This window comes from Ursus arctos, unplaced genomic scaffold, assembly GCF_023065955.2.
Source record: "Ursus arctos isolate Adak ecotype North America unplaced genomic scaffold, UrsArc2.0 scaffold_14, whole genome shotgun sequence".
In the NCBI taxonomy this organism is placed as follows: domain Eukaryota; kingdom Metazoa; phylum Chordata; class Mammalia; order Carnivora; family Ursidae; genus Ursus; species Ursus arctos.
The window spans coordinates 5102758-5117128 of NW_026622808.1; the positions used below are offsets into that span (position 1 = coordinate 5102758).

The 14371-nt window shown below is 48.3% G+C and overlaps 1 protein-coding gene across 1 annotated transcript in view; it reads left to right on the forward strand.

Moving 5' to 3' along the window:
• The first annotated feature begins 12636 nt into the window (after positions 1-12636).
• The window catches only part of HS3ST3A1 (heparan sulfate-glucosamine 3-sulfotransferase 3A1), a 95072-nt gene continuing 93337 nt past the window's right edge, over positions 12637-14371 (forward strand). Inside the window, exon 1 of the mRNA XM_026521029.4 lies at positions 12637-13299. Within this exon, the coding sequence (XP_026376814.3) occupies positions 12701-13299 (599 nt within the window). The 5' untranslated portion in view covers positions 12637-12700. The remainder of the gene's footprint in view (positions 13300-14371) is intronic.

The following is a 14371-nucleotide window of genomic DNA, read 5'->3' on the forward strand; positions in this document are numbered from 1 at the left end:
CTAAAACTGCCTTAAAAAAAGATCTATAGATGTAAGCAAATAAAACCTTAACAAAAAATACAATAACAAAATGAAATAATAATAATAATACCAAGGAGGCGAATGCGAGTACACGCCAACATAAAAACAAATTGATGTACCATTGATGTTACTCGATCACAAAAAAATAAATAAATATAGAAAACAAAGCAGGACAACCCCCCCCCCCAAGTATCTTAGTATCTGTAAAGGGCCCTAAACAAAATCCAAACAATTTATAATGAATGTGTATTTTTAATACTAGGAATAAATTTAGCTAATTCTTTAATAAAATGAAGAACCCATAGTGGAAAAAAGGACAAATGCCATACTTAATGATCAATCTATACAAGGATTTTATTAATAACATAAGCAGAAGAAAGATACCTGATGTTTTTACTATTATTTCACATTATTCTTAGTTTTTTCAAAAAATTTAAAGACTTAATGAATTAGTTCATTAATTAATTTAGAGAGAGAAAGAGAGAGAGGGAGCAAAGGGAGGGGCAGAGGGAGAGGGAGAGAATCTCAAGCCGACTCCACACGGAGTGTGGAGCCCGATGGGGGTCAATCCCATGACCCATGAGATCATGACCTGAGCTGGAATCAGGTGTCAGACACTCATCCGAATGGGCCACCCAGGTGCACTGTATTCTTACAGTTTTAACCAACGCAAGCTGGCAAGAAAAACGAATGAGTTAGATTTATGGGAAGGAGGATGTAAAATGTTTTATCAACTAGAAATTAGGTAATTGTCTACTGAAAACGTTAAAAGTAATACATATGCCCAGTAAAGGTGCCAGTTCCTGAATATATATGGAAAAGTTCATAGCCTGCTTAGATTCGGGGGGAAAAATCATGAAAATATCATGCGAGAAAGATTCATTCACAGAACAATCATTCTTCTAAATGAACTTACAAACAGCTGCAGCAAACAATGCAGAAATTTTATGAAGGCACTGAATAATTTTCCTGTGTCATACAATAGAATAAGGTGTTTCATGTTCCTTGAAGGGGTTATAACGTATTATATTATAAATATGTGAATTCCCTCCCCTCCCCCCCAGCAATCAATAAATGTAATGATAGACCAATAACAATGTAAACAGCATGTTTTGGGGTGTGATTGACCGAAGAAGCCTAAAACTTGGGGGGAGAATAAATATGGGAGAACAATCAAGACATCTGAAGTGATAGCATTTGGAGTCTTCGAGTGCGAATGTATAATAAATACTATGACAATATCGTGGGGTCCTGATGACAGTGACAGACCAACGGACCAAAATAAAATGTCCCAGCAGAGATTCAAGTGTGTATCTATTTAAACACAAGATAAATGTGTCATTTCAAGTCATCAGGGGAAAAGAACAGGTATTAGGACAACTAGTTCATCATTTGGAAGAGAAAAAAAAATTAGATGGTTACGTTATTAACAAACAGAGAAATCGATTAGGTAAGAAGCTCTCTCAGGGGCTCTCTTTCTTGGCAACTCTCCCTAGTCTTGCTTCTGCTCCCCATCTATGAACAAAAACAAAGAGACCCAATCATATTCAAGCAAAGAAGGGGCTGTTTTGGAAATCACTATACAGCCCATCTAAAAACATTATGTTGTCCCGTGTAAAGGGTCTTAGAAAGTCACAGTCTTGGGGCGCCTGGGTGGCACAGCGGTTAAGCGTCTGCCTTCGGCTCAGGGCGTGATCCCGGCGTTATGGGATCGAACCCCACGTCAGGCTCCTCCGCTATGAGCCTGCTTCTTCCTCTCCCACTCCCCCTGCTTGTGTTCCCTCTCCTGCTGGCTGGCTCTATCCTGTCGAATAAATAAATAAAATCTTAAAAAAAAAAAAAAAAGAAAGTCACATTCTTATATAGGCTGGGATGTGAGTTATTCTATGTCCTTTAACAGAGTGAAGCCTGTGTCAGAGGTCAAGCTGTAAAAAGCATAGAGGTGAGCTGGGCGTCCAGTGTTTAACCAGTAAAAATAAGCATTTTCTTTGCAGTTCCAGCTAATATTATAATATTATTCCAGCAGTTAAAGGGCAGAATGCTAATGAGAAGAGGCGATCAGATGGGTGATCCTTTCTTCTTTACCCCTTTACCCCCAGAGAAGGGACATTGGCAAAAACCGTCTCTGTTTCTCATCTTCTCTCTCTTTTTCTCTCCCACTTCCCTTTCTGTCTCCCATCTCCCTTTCTTCCTTCCTTCTCTTACTCCTTCTCTCTCTTTCCCTCCCTCTCCCCTTTCTTGTCATGGAAAGACTGCACAAATCACGGAGGTGATCAGGGAGGGACGCAGAAGATCAACTTCTGGTCTTTGGAAATGAGAATGCTAAAAATGAACAGAAGCTCCCAGAGGAGAAAGCTAGTAGGAGTGCTACCACCTGCGGACGTTTCTAGGGCACCTACAGCTGTGAGCAAGACACAGCAACACCCTTCTGAGCTACGCAACTTAGGTCATGTTTCCTCATCTTCTTCGAGCCTCAACTTCTCCATCTGTCAAATAGGAATACTAAAACCCACTCTCAGGGGGCCACGGGAGAACTAAGGCAAAGCCTGGTTGCAAGTCACTCAACACGGGGTAAGAGCTTACCAGTATTAGCTATTCTTATTAAACCGATTGCCTTGACGCATGTCTGCCATGGTTTGAATTGTGTCCTCCCGAAAGACATGTTCAAGTCCTAATCCTAATACCCGTGAACGTGATCTTCTCTAAAAATAGGGTCTTTACAGCTGGAATTAATATTTTGGGGGGAGTAAGACTCTGCTGACACCTTGATTTTGGACTTTCAATCTCCAGAACGAGGAGAGAATAACTTTCTGTTGTTGAAAAACACCCAGTTTGTGGCCATTTGTTATGGCATACAAAATCATACAGCGTGCAGTAATTAATCTTGCGTTTTTAGTTGCTTCGTGATACAACTGAAGGAGCTGTATGGTTGTGTCGAAAATAATAATCAGAACTAAAAAGAAAAGGAAAAACCACCTGCAGAAAGATATGCCGTCCATGGGTGTTTTAACGCATGCCTTCCAGGGTCTCATGAGAAAACCATGTGTAGGGATCTATACCTACTTCCGTGAATGCTGCAAGGACAAAAATCTCTGGCTGGGAAGTCAAGTGTGCAAAAAAGAACCTTCTTGTGCTTTTGAAAACCGAACTGAGTTTCCATTCACGCGCCTCTGTTTCTAAGCAGTAGAAATGTACTCTCAGTCCACTCTCGATAATCTCAAGGTCACTTCCTGTTCTCCTGCCCCCGAAACCCTTATCAATCCCTCGGCTCCCACCCAGTGTCTCCTATTTGGTCTTAGAGAGTGCCAAGACGTCATAGAGAATCTGGGCTTTGCCATTGTTACCCATCCCCAGGGCAACCGATGAGCCGCCCTTTTGCCCTGCCTGTCACTAGTCCCTCCTGTGAAGGTCATGTTTGATGCCTTGTTCTAGACTGCCAGGCTTCTCCAGAATCCTATCCTTCCTCTGGACCCTACTCCTTCTGAGTTATTCTGGGCCCTTCTCCAAGCCTCTAGAGCTTCGAGGGACCCCTAAAGAGTTGTTGCAGGTGCTTTGTGAAAAGGAGCCCCATGGCCCTTCTAAACCCTCCCTGGGTCCTGGTCTCCTTTGCTCTCACATTCTCTCAGGCTCAGTCTATGTCTCCCCTCTAGCTCCTGCTGAATGGATGCCTTGGACTGGAAGGGACAGGACATTGGCTCTCGCTCAGAAAGCACCAGCAACGCCACTCTCTTCCTTTCCCTCTGATTTATCCCCCTCTCTTACAACACAAAGAAAATATCTAAATCTCCTGTACAGGTGGGGAACCCAAGGAAACTCACCCAGACTCCCCCTTATATTTCAGATGTATTCTTCATATCCTATATCCTTCTCAAGTTCACTCAAAAGATGAACTTAATTTTTATCTGCTACGAAAAGTGTATATTACCTTTAAAATAAAAGAAAGCACCGATATTACAATCAAACAAAAAAAAATTATGGACTCGGTGTCTTCCATGTTAAGAAACGAAACTGAGGGCAAGTGAAATAATCACAGAACCCTCCATGAGCCAACTTTTAGCTCTAGGTCACTTCTTTAAATAGGTCCTGTTTTTCGACAAACAGTTGTTTCTTCTGATGCTTGCCCGGGATGGTCAGCCTACTGCAAAAATGTCTCTTGGCTCTTTTGCATGGTAAGTCAGTTTTTGCTAGGGTGTATTTTGAAACCTGCACCCCTTTCTTTTCTTATGGGATAGAATCTGAAATAATTGAGCCAGTACAGAAGCAAGAAGAAGCTGGGGGAAATCTTTATGTAATTATCCATCTTTCCCGTTATTTTTGGCCAAACCAGTAATTCATGAAAATTACCATTTGTCAAGTCCTTAGTTAAAACCCCATCCCTTGGGGGCAGTGGGCCCCAGGAGAAATGATAGAACAAAGGAAATCCCGGATCCTTGGTGAAGTGTCCTCCACCTGGTCTCGAAGTAAACCGAGCCCTCACTGCAGGCAGCTGAGGCCCCAGTATGTTCACAAAAAAGTGTCCGAGGTCCCTGACACTAGCAAGCCCTATACAGTTTAGGATTGTATTCCTCAGAACGATGAATGTTACTAGATAGGACATGGGTAAAGGCTTGAAAGGCTTGAAAACGTGGATTAAACAAAATTTGTCTTCTTTACCGCAAAGTCATCTCAGAGACTATAATATGTTAATATTTAACAGGAATGCTCAAGATTTCTTAATATTGCCTTGCAATAATTTTGGTTTGTTTGTTTCTCAATCTGGAACAACCACCGTGGTCCTCTCCAGCTGCAGAAATCCAACAAGGTCCTTCTAAATCACACTTACTTTGGGATTTCCTGGTCATCTCTCTATTTGATTTGAATTCTCAATAACCCACAGCTTAGAAATCATAAATTATTGGGGTGCCTGGATGGCACAGCGGTTAAGCGTCTGCCTTCGGCTCAGGGCGTGATCCCGGGGTTCTGGGATCAAGCCCCACATCAGGCTCCTCCACTATGAGCCTGCTTCTTCCTCTCCCACTCCCCCTGCTTGTGTTCCCTCTCTTGCTGGCTGTCTCTATCCTGTCGAATAAATAAATAAAATCTTTAAAAAAAAAAAAAGAAATCATAAATTGTTAGTCACCATCTCACTCGTGATTAAGAAAACCATTTTCTCCCCCCGTGTGAGAGGAGTGAGAACTACATCTGATTCAGAGGAAAATCAAGAGTCCCTGTGACCTCGTTTCAAGCCTGTCTCATCATTTGCTGAGAACTGACTCGAGATCAAGACCGAATCTTCAATTCAGAATGGGACTTGACCCAGCTTCCCTTCCAGCTTGTCCCCTTGACCGCTACCCACCCAACCCCATCTCTCCGGTCCTGCTGGCACATCTCCAGGTCAGTTTAGAGCGAGACACCAGCCTGCCTGACTGCAGAGATAGAGGGAAAGGCCAACGAATACCAGACCAGCTACGGAAGGACCGATTCCGTGGGAATACTCGTAGTGCGTTCTGACTTCTGTTTCTCTTTCAACTGTTACATCTACTGTATTAGGTTTCTTGCGTTACGAGCTATTTTAGATTTTCTCTTCCTCTTTGTACCCCTTACCAACACTGCAGTTTGGGATTCTGTGATTTTATGGCTGGGATTTATTCAACCACGGTGTCCTCACTGGCTTGTCTGTTTCAAGCTTTTCTAACTTATCCAGCATTCAGTTCTCAAAGTCATTTTCTTTTCTTTCTTTTTTTTTTTTTTAAGATTTTATTTATTTATTTGACAGAGAGAAAGAGAGTACAAGCAGGGGGAGAGGCAGGGAGAGGAAGAAGCAGGCTCCCGCTGAGCAGAGAGCCCAATGTGGGGCTCGATCCCAGGACACTGGGATCATGACCTGAGCTGAAGGCAGACGCTTAACCAACTGAGCCACCCCGGTACCCCTCAAAGTCATTTTCTAAAATGCCACCTTTATTAGTCCTGGAGCTGAGAACAAGAAATCAGGTACTTGAATTTGAGGTCTGAAGATCCTAGACCTTCCTTTTTTTTTTTTTTTTTTTGTCTCTTTGCTTTTGTCTATTTCGATTATAAATAAGTCCAAGTTTGTGGGGCCAGGTAGTTTTATATCCGAAGCAGGGCTGTATCAACCTTCCCTTCTCTTAATATTGTTGTGATTGAAATAAGTTCTGAGAAGCAAAAGGTTTCCATTCATGAATGATAAAACTTTTAAAAACAGTACTGGAATGATACGCACATACAAGTAAAAAAAAACAGGTGTATTTGTTGCATAAGAATCATTGACTATTGGGTTTCAAAAGCAAACATTCTTATAGTAAAAAAAATAGTAATGTGTTAAACGTCTCGTCAGGTAAATACAAAGATGATTTAAGATGTCTGGATTAGCTTACTGTGTTTGAGCTATACTTTCTGGAGTCAGGCTAGGTGGTGACCAGTTCAGGCTTGGCTGGGGTGTACGGGTAGAAGAGCAGGGACAATCAGACGGGGGAGAGCAGGTAACACCTGCAGGTCTCACCTGGTGAGCATGCCCAGTAGAGGCTGGGGTCATTAATAAGATCACCGGTGGGACCGTCTGGTCACGTGGCAAGAAATTCTGTATGGTGGAATAGGAAATGGGATCTGATGCTCTGCAGATGAGACATGCTGCCTAAAATCCCAAAGAACATTGGACATAACAGAATTTACTCCAGTGTGGAGTTGAATCAGGGTCTTGGGCCATGGTGCCCGGAACTGATCTCTCTCTCGGGCTCACCTTTGTGTCCCTGTGTTGACTTCCTCCTCAGGCAGGCTCCTCTCTCACAGAATAAAATATGGCGGCCAACAGCTCAGGCTTATCTTCTGCTCACGTAGGGGAAAGGCACAGATTTCCAGTAATCCCAGTCCTGTCTTTGAACCTCTGGGTCGGGTTTATAAACTTGCAGTTTGGAAAACCAGATGCTACCCAGACTGGAAGACAGATTACTCTGACATTGGACAGCCAAGGAGTGAGTTTAGCTGTATTGAGATTTTTATGGCACGAGTGTAAGAAGGAGTTTTTGCTTGGAGGAAACCCCAGGGCCTGGTTTTAGGAAAAGGGCAGACAAACATGGTAGGTAACCGCTGCCTGCCTATCTCTGGTCTGAATTGTCAGAGTGCTTCTGGTCCTTCCCAGGACCTCACACGTGTCACAGGCAAACGTCATTCTGGAGACTTTCAGCACCCATATAAGAGGCCTTGACCTTGATCAAGGTGCTTCGTCCCCAAAACACTGTCCTGCCATCTGACACGAAATTGTCACCATGAATTACAACCCTGTAATACCTACCATGCAGTTGATGTCTCCTGGAATGAATCAAGGTGGGCACAACCCATGCATCCAAAGCATGGCCCGCGGCTGGTACTCTTTTGGTCCTCACGTTCCCCTTTCTGATGAACAGGGGCATTTTTCGAGGCTGTTTTTGACCAAAGTTGATCCTTTGGGGACTTCAAGATAATTCCTAGATGCAAAATGTCTGATGCAAGTCTTGAGAAGAAGAGAACTGAGGGTAACAGAAGCACTGGGTGAGAAGACGAAGGAAACCAAACACGGCTTCTTATCTGGTGACGTCATTCTCGGAAGGGTGAGTCCCCCAAAGACAAGACAATGAGGGGTACGTAAACAGAGACTAGTGCAACGCAGAAGACAAGTCTTGAGGCTATTAAATCACACTTCTGCTTCTAGGAAACTTTCTAAAGGTAAGAGATGAATAGAAACACTTTCTTGGGGCTAAAATCACTCTAAATAAAGATTTGGTCACAGTTATTAAACATTTATTAGCTGCCCGTTGTGACTGCCACATCGGTACTCCTGCCCTGGGATCCAACATATTGTGCCCCTGCCCCCAGCCTGTTCCTCAGGACCCGTTTTGAAATTCACCACCTCCACCCAGCCCCCCTCCGAATTTCTAGCTAATTGTTGATGGTCACAATGGCTCTGTTCTAAGAGGACTAGGTCGCTGAGCTGGCATCCTGGCCTCCACTCTTGACCCTGCTGAGAAAGCTTTTTGGGGAAGAAGTCTTCCTAAGAAATCGAGTGTTTTCCTGTTGATCTCCGCAGATGTCTGATAAAAGTAGACTCAAGAAAATCACACGAGGCCCTCAGCATCTGGCACCTGCTTTCTTCTCGATATCGTCTTTTCCGTGTTACTTCTGGCTCCTTCCAATGGCTTCCCCAAGGCATCCTTGAGGATGCGTTGTTCTAGCCGATAGCTGAAGGGTGAAGGAGATGCGTATGATAGGTAGAGACACCAAGACCTTGAGACAGGAAGGGGAGGGCGTAGCCAAGCACTGACAATGAATCTGGCGAACGTAGCGCAATGTCTGGTACTTGAGTTGAACACATTGCATTCTAAGGACTGTGTGTGTGTTTTGACTCATTAAGATTAGAAGCTCCTAAGGCTCCTGTTTCCCCATTTGTGAGACATACTCTGCTCTTCTGGATCCATTTTACCCCTGTTCCTGCCCCAGGAAGAGGTTGATCTTCGTCTATTACACCCCTCCTGGGCTCCCAGGCCTCCATGTTGGTGTGGCCAGTGGGGTTGGAAGGACATGAAGGAGGGCTGGGAGTGAGGGACAGACGGGAGAGGAATAGGGCAATGGAGGGCCATAGGGATGTCATCTGGGGTAAGGGGAGGTTAGGAAAAAAAAAAAGGTCCAGTGAAGCACCCATATTCATTGAGCAGAACCATTCATAGGTCCATTACTACAGTGGCCAAAGGACGTTCTCTGCATTCTCCACGCTGCTAGAAAGTCTTAGTATTTTTAAAGAATTCTCTCTGCCTATCTCTCGCTATCTCATATATACCTACATCCACCTCTCTCTATATATATTATCTCTATATAGAGAGAACTTACGTATATCACATTATATAGAAATACATACACGTAACATATATATAAATAATTCGCCAATATAGCAATCATGGTCCTCTCTGGGCAATAAAAATGGAAATTTTGGGTATGATCTCTTTTATTCTTTATACTTTATTGTGTATCGCATTTTTCAAATACCACACACTCTTGCTTCTGGGGCAGGTAGAAGAAAGGCATGTGTAAAGATAATTCCTCACTCTAAAATGTAAGCCCTCTGCGGGTGGGGCATGGGAGAAGATTAGCGATCCTCTGTGCCGTAGAGGGAATGGGTTTATGGGATCCAGGGCTGGGAGAGGCCTGAGAGTAGGACACTCTGCTGGGGCAGAAGCGGCTACCTACTAGGGAGACAGAAGAAGAAGCTGGAAGTCACCAAACATCACCCTCACCTATTCACCCCTGCACACAAGACCAGCTTCTATGGTAGCAAGAGCTTTTCCTGGTGGAATGTTATCACTAACCTGGAAGGGTAGGAGAAAGGGAGAAGCAAGAAGAAATTGCAACAAGGTCCATTGTGCTCCTTGGTATTTTCACGGCTGTTGTTCCTCTTTGAAAGCGCCCTGATGACGATTAGTTGGAATGACTTTCCATTCTAATAAATGCATCTGAGTGGATCAAAGACAAAGCATATTCTAACGAGTTGTGGAGTATGACTCCCGCTAATGTTCTCCAGAGACTTTAATCAGCCTTCTAGATGTTTTTCTCTTGATCAGACATAATGCCCCGTACCTCTCCCCTGCTGTTTTGTCAAGACTCTTTCTTCCCCTCTTTCCCTGAGACATTGCATTTCTTTTGTAAATAACCCCCCCCCATGAGTTATTCTGATTCGAATGTGCTGTTTCCTGTTTAGACGCTGACAGATACACCTCTCTCACCAAAAATGACATCCCCATCGATGCGGCCCAGCATGGCAGCCGATAGCCACCTGCAGATACTGAGTATCTGAAATGCGGCCAGTCCCAATGAAGATGTGCCACGAAGGTAAAATACACACTAGGTTCCGAAGACTTGGCACAAAAAGAAAGAACATAAAATGACCTTGATCATTTTTATATTGACTACATATTAAAGTCACATTTTTAGATACGCCGGAGATATTATGAACATTGGTTTCACCTGTTTCTTTTTACCTCTTTCAAGGTGGCTGCTCGAAGTTTTAAAGTAGCCTTTAGGGCTTGTATTCATGGCCATAATTTATTTGGAATGTACAGAGCCGCCCCAGACATGGTGAATGATCCTAAAACCGTGCTTCCCAAACAGTGTAGGTCTTTCACACCCCCTTAAAGAAAATACCTGTTTGAAATGTGAAAGCATAATGCATGAACTCCTATCCTGTTGGAGCTGGAGGGGAATGTACAGACCATCATTTTCCCATAGAGGAAACCAAGGCATGTTCGTTGGCATTTATGAGACTGCCTAGGCTTTCAGCCTCACTTTAAAATGGTCTTTGTTTTTATGTCTTCCTTCTGCAAATCGGACTGAAATATCTAGAGTGAAAACTTCAAAATATATTAAAGCTCCAGACAGTATTAACACGGAACTGGTTTGTCGATATCCAATTTTAGGACACAAAGAGACAGGAGACCTTCGCAGGCCTTGCTCTTCATCCTTGTAAAATTTCATTGCTTTAAGGCATCAGACGCTAATAAGCTCTCGGCTGCTTTGTAGAACAGGGTGGGATTGGTACTTCATAAACATAAAACCATGTCTAGCAAAGGCACAAATACACCGGCTCCACCCACGCAGGGAGTTAGAATCACTAGATGCTCTCTAGAAGGGTCAGTAGGACTCCTCTGACTTCCATGGTCACATAGAGCACAGAGCGCAGGAAGGCAGGCAAGGAGAAGGCTGGGAAGTCCCAGGAGTGGGCAGCTTCGTTCCCTGTGACCACAGGACGCGGTCCCCTGCTGCAGGGCCTGGTCAGCATCTACATGGGCTCAGAAAGCGGCCTGTGTAACTTACAGGGGTTGGTGCTGAGCGGTCAGGCTACCGCCCACATTGCCCGGCGTCCTGCTGAGACAAGGAAGCTAAGAAATCAGCAACAAATCGAAATGGAATAAAAAACCACCCCATGCAGGGTCCACGGGCCACCTCCCTCCATTAAACAGAAAGGTGATTTGTCTCCCTTCCTGACCTACTCTCGGAGGGGCGCGTGAAGAGGATATAGGGTCAGGGGAGGCAAGAGAAAGAGGAAACCGCTGTTGAGCAAAGGATATTTAACTCCTTTACCGAGACTCGTGCGCACACACGGGCGCGCGCGCACACACACACACACACACACACACACCTACAAACACACACGCTACTACTACCAACAACATAAAAAAAGTCCTTCATCAAAAGCTGGGCGTATGGATGTGGAATCGGAGCTGATTTTTTCTACAACTCTTGATTTCACTCCTTGATTCTTTTATTGGCTCATTTCCTAAGAGGTTGTTCGTTTCTCGGTCCTGGGGAACTCTCGATCATCCTAAACCAACACAAGGCGAAACAGGCACAAGGAAAGACAAAATAAAATACCGCCGAGGGGCGAAAAGGCTTCGCTCCCGGCCCGCAGCGGACGGTCGGGTAGGTGCAAGTCGGGGCCCGGGGAGGAATTCAGTTCGCCCCAGACAAACGGGGGCGTGGCGTGCCGCGGGTACTGGCAACTGCAACTAACTTCCAAAGGGCCGGGGAGGTGGCAGGGTGCGGGGTGGGGGGGGGGGACGGAGCGACAGAGGCGGGAGCAGGGACTCGGAGGCAGTCAGGGCTGAGCCGAGGCGGCGAGGTGGCTCGGGTGGAAGTCAGGCCCCCGGGGATCCGGCCGGCCCTAGCTGTCAGTCAGACTACCCCGGAGCCCCAGCAGACCCCCGCTCGCCGGAAAGGGGGCGAGGCAGCGGCTGTGCAGGGAGGGCGGAGTGGGGAAGGGGCGTCGCCCCGATCGCCCCCGCCCTCTCCGATGTCATTGGGCCGACGCTGCGGGGTCCGCGCCACCTTTTCTCCATCCTACCCCGTCCGCCCGGCCGCGCTCGTCCGGGGGCTGGTGCGGCCCGGGCCGTTGACGTCACCGCCAAGTTTGCTGCCCTCCGCGCCCCACGTGTGGCGGCGGCGACCGCCCGGAGGCGGCGGTGGAGCGTCTGCGAGCGCAGTGGCACGGCCGCTGACACGTCCCGCGCAGCCCGACTCCGGCACGCAGCTCCCAGGTGGGGACCGAGGGCAGTTTGGAGCAGCCGGACGCGCGAGAAGAGAGGTGCACGTCCCGCCGCGGGCCTCTGATTCCCGCTGGGGCAGAGAGAGTCGGTGGGACTTCGCAGCGGGGCGCAGAGGGCGCGCCCCGGCGGCCACGGACCGAAGGAAGGCACTGTCGCTCTCCGCTGTCCGCAGCGCACGGAGCTCCGCGGCCCCGGAGCTTCGAGTCCCCTCCCCGGGACCGAGCGAGGGATGCACGATCGCTGAGCCGGATTCCGCGCCGAGAGGCCGCTTGGGGCCGGGGCTGAGACGCACGCCTTCGCCGCCGCCGCCGCCGGGACCCGCGTTACGCGTTCCGGCGACTCCCAGGGAAGCCGGGCGCCGAGCGCGACCCGAAGGCTCAGGACTGGGGCGAGTCTAAGACGATGGTTTCTTAAGCACGGCACCACGACCCCCTCCCGCCCCCTCGACCGGAGGCAGGGATCCCGTGCCGGGCGCCCGGGGCTCCGTGTCCCCGGGGCAGCTCGCACGGCCGCAGGGACGCACGGGCGATGCGGGGCCCCCCGCAGGAGGTCGCGGCACCCGGCGGAGTCCCGGCCTAGCATGGCCCGCGCGCGGCCCGACGTCGCCTCCGGCTAGGATGGCCCCTCCGGGCCCGGCCGGCGCCCACCCCACCTCCGCCGAGCCGCTGTCCCGCAGCATCTTCCGGAAGTTCTTGCTGATGCTCTGCTCCCTGCTCACGTCCCTGTACGTCTTCTACTGCCTGGCCGAGCGCTGCCAGACGCTGGCGGGCCCGGTGGTGCGGCCGTCGGGCGGCGGCGACGACGCGGGGGCCCCGGGGCGCGGCGCCCTGGCCGGAGGCCCGCGGGAGCTGGCGGTGTGGCCCGCGGCGGCGCACAGGAAGCGCCTCCTGCAGCTGCAGCAGTGGAGGAGACGCCGGCCTCCCGCGCCGCGCGACGACGGCCAGGAGGCGGCCTGGGAAGAGGAGCCCCCCGGCCTGGCCGGAGGTCCCGGCGGCTCCGGGGCTGGGAGCAGCGTGGCCGAGGCCCCGCCGGGGACCCTGGCCCTGCTGCTGGACGAAGGTAGCAAGCAGCTGCCGCAGGCCATCATCATCGGCGTGAAGAAGGGCGGCACGCGGGCGCTGCTCGAGTTCCTGCGCGTGCACCCCGACGTGCGCGCCGTGGGCGCCGAGCCCCACTTCTTCGACCGCAGCTACGACAAGGGCCTCGCCTGGTACCGGTGAGCTGGCTCGGGGCACAGCCGGGGTGGGCATGGGGTGGGGGGCAGGGCGCGTGGGGTGGGAGGACTCCCCCCCCCCCCCCGCCTGCTCGCCTCCCTCCCGGGTTCCTGCAACGGTTGCTCTCGAGTTGAGGGGTCTCGTTCCCCACCGCTCCTTCTGCTTTCAGGGAAGTGGGTGTCGAGGGAGGCGGTGGGAGGGAAATTTTGGCCTTAAGCACTTTTTCTTTAGTCCTTGGGATTTCCTCTGCTTCACACAGCCAATCCCCTCTTTCCCTCCTGCTCCGTGAAAGTAGCCCTGTTATTAGCCAAAGGGGTGGTGGTGGGGGAGATACCTCCTAAGTGAGAAACCTGTTCCTCGAATTAGCCTTGCAGCCTAGTCCGTGCGTTCTGTCCCCCAGAACGCGTGCTTTTATTTCTTCTTTATCTGTTGAACCATGCACTGGGGCTCCCGCAGTCTTTGCCATCAGCTATTCATTTACATTGACCCTTTGCCAGGTCATTGCCCTAGGTGGTAAGTAATAAAGAGACTTAGTAAAAGTGTCAAGAACCAGAGTCCAGGTAGTTGGGAAATATATGTTCCCGCAAGTGCTAGCAGCTGGCCAGTCAGTGTGCTTAGGGCTTCCTGGATAATAACTTCTGTTTGTGCTGAGGAATGAGTTTTGGAAAGTGTTTTCTAAATTGAAAGGGAATAGTACCTAGTGTTTTTGGCCTGGCTGAAACTTTCCTAAAGATCTTCAAACAATTCTCTATACACATGAGGTAGCCAATTTCTTTTTTTCTTTAAAAGAAGAAAGGGGGAAAAATAGGGACACTGGTTACATTGTGAAAAAGCCTCCTAATAAAAGTTTAGGAAACAGGTCTGATTCAGATCTTAATCTTAAATTTGCCAGTCTTCTCAAATTTAGACCACCTTCAATAATGGAATCAGCCAAACTCCAGTAAATCCTAGTGTCACCTGGATTTTATTTGCCATAAAATATTGGCCTGTTTTCTTTCCTCTGAGAACACCCCAAAATCATGTGGCCAGAATTTTCATTTTATAAAGTTTTATCTTGTTCATTAAGTATGCATT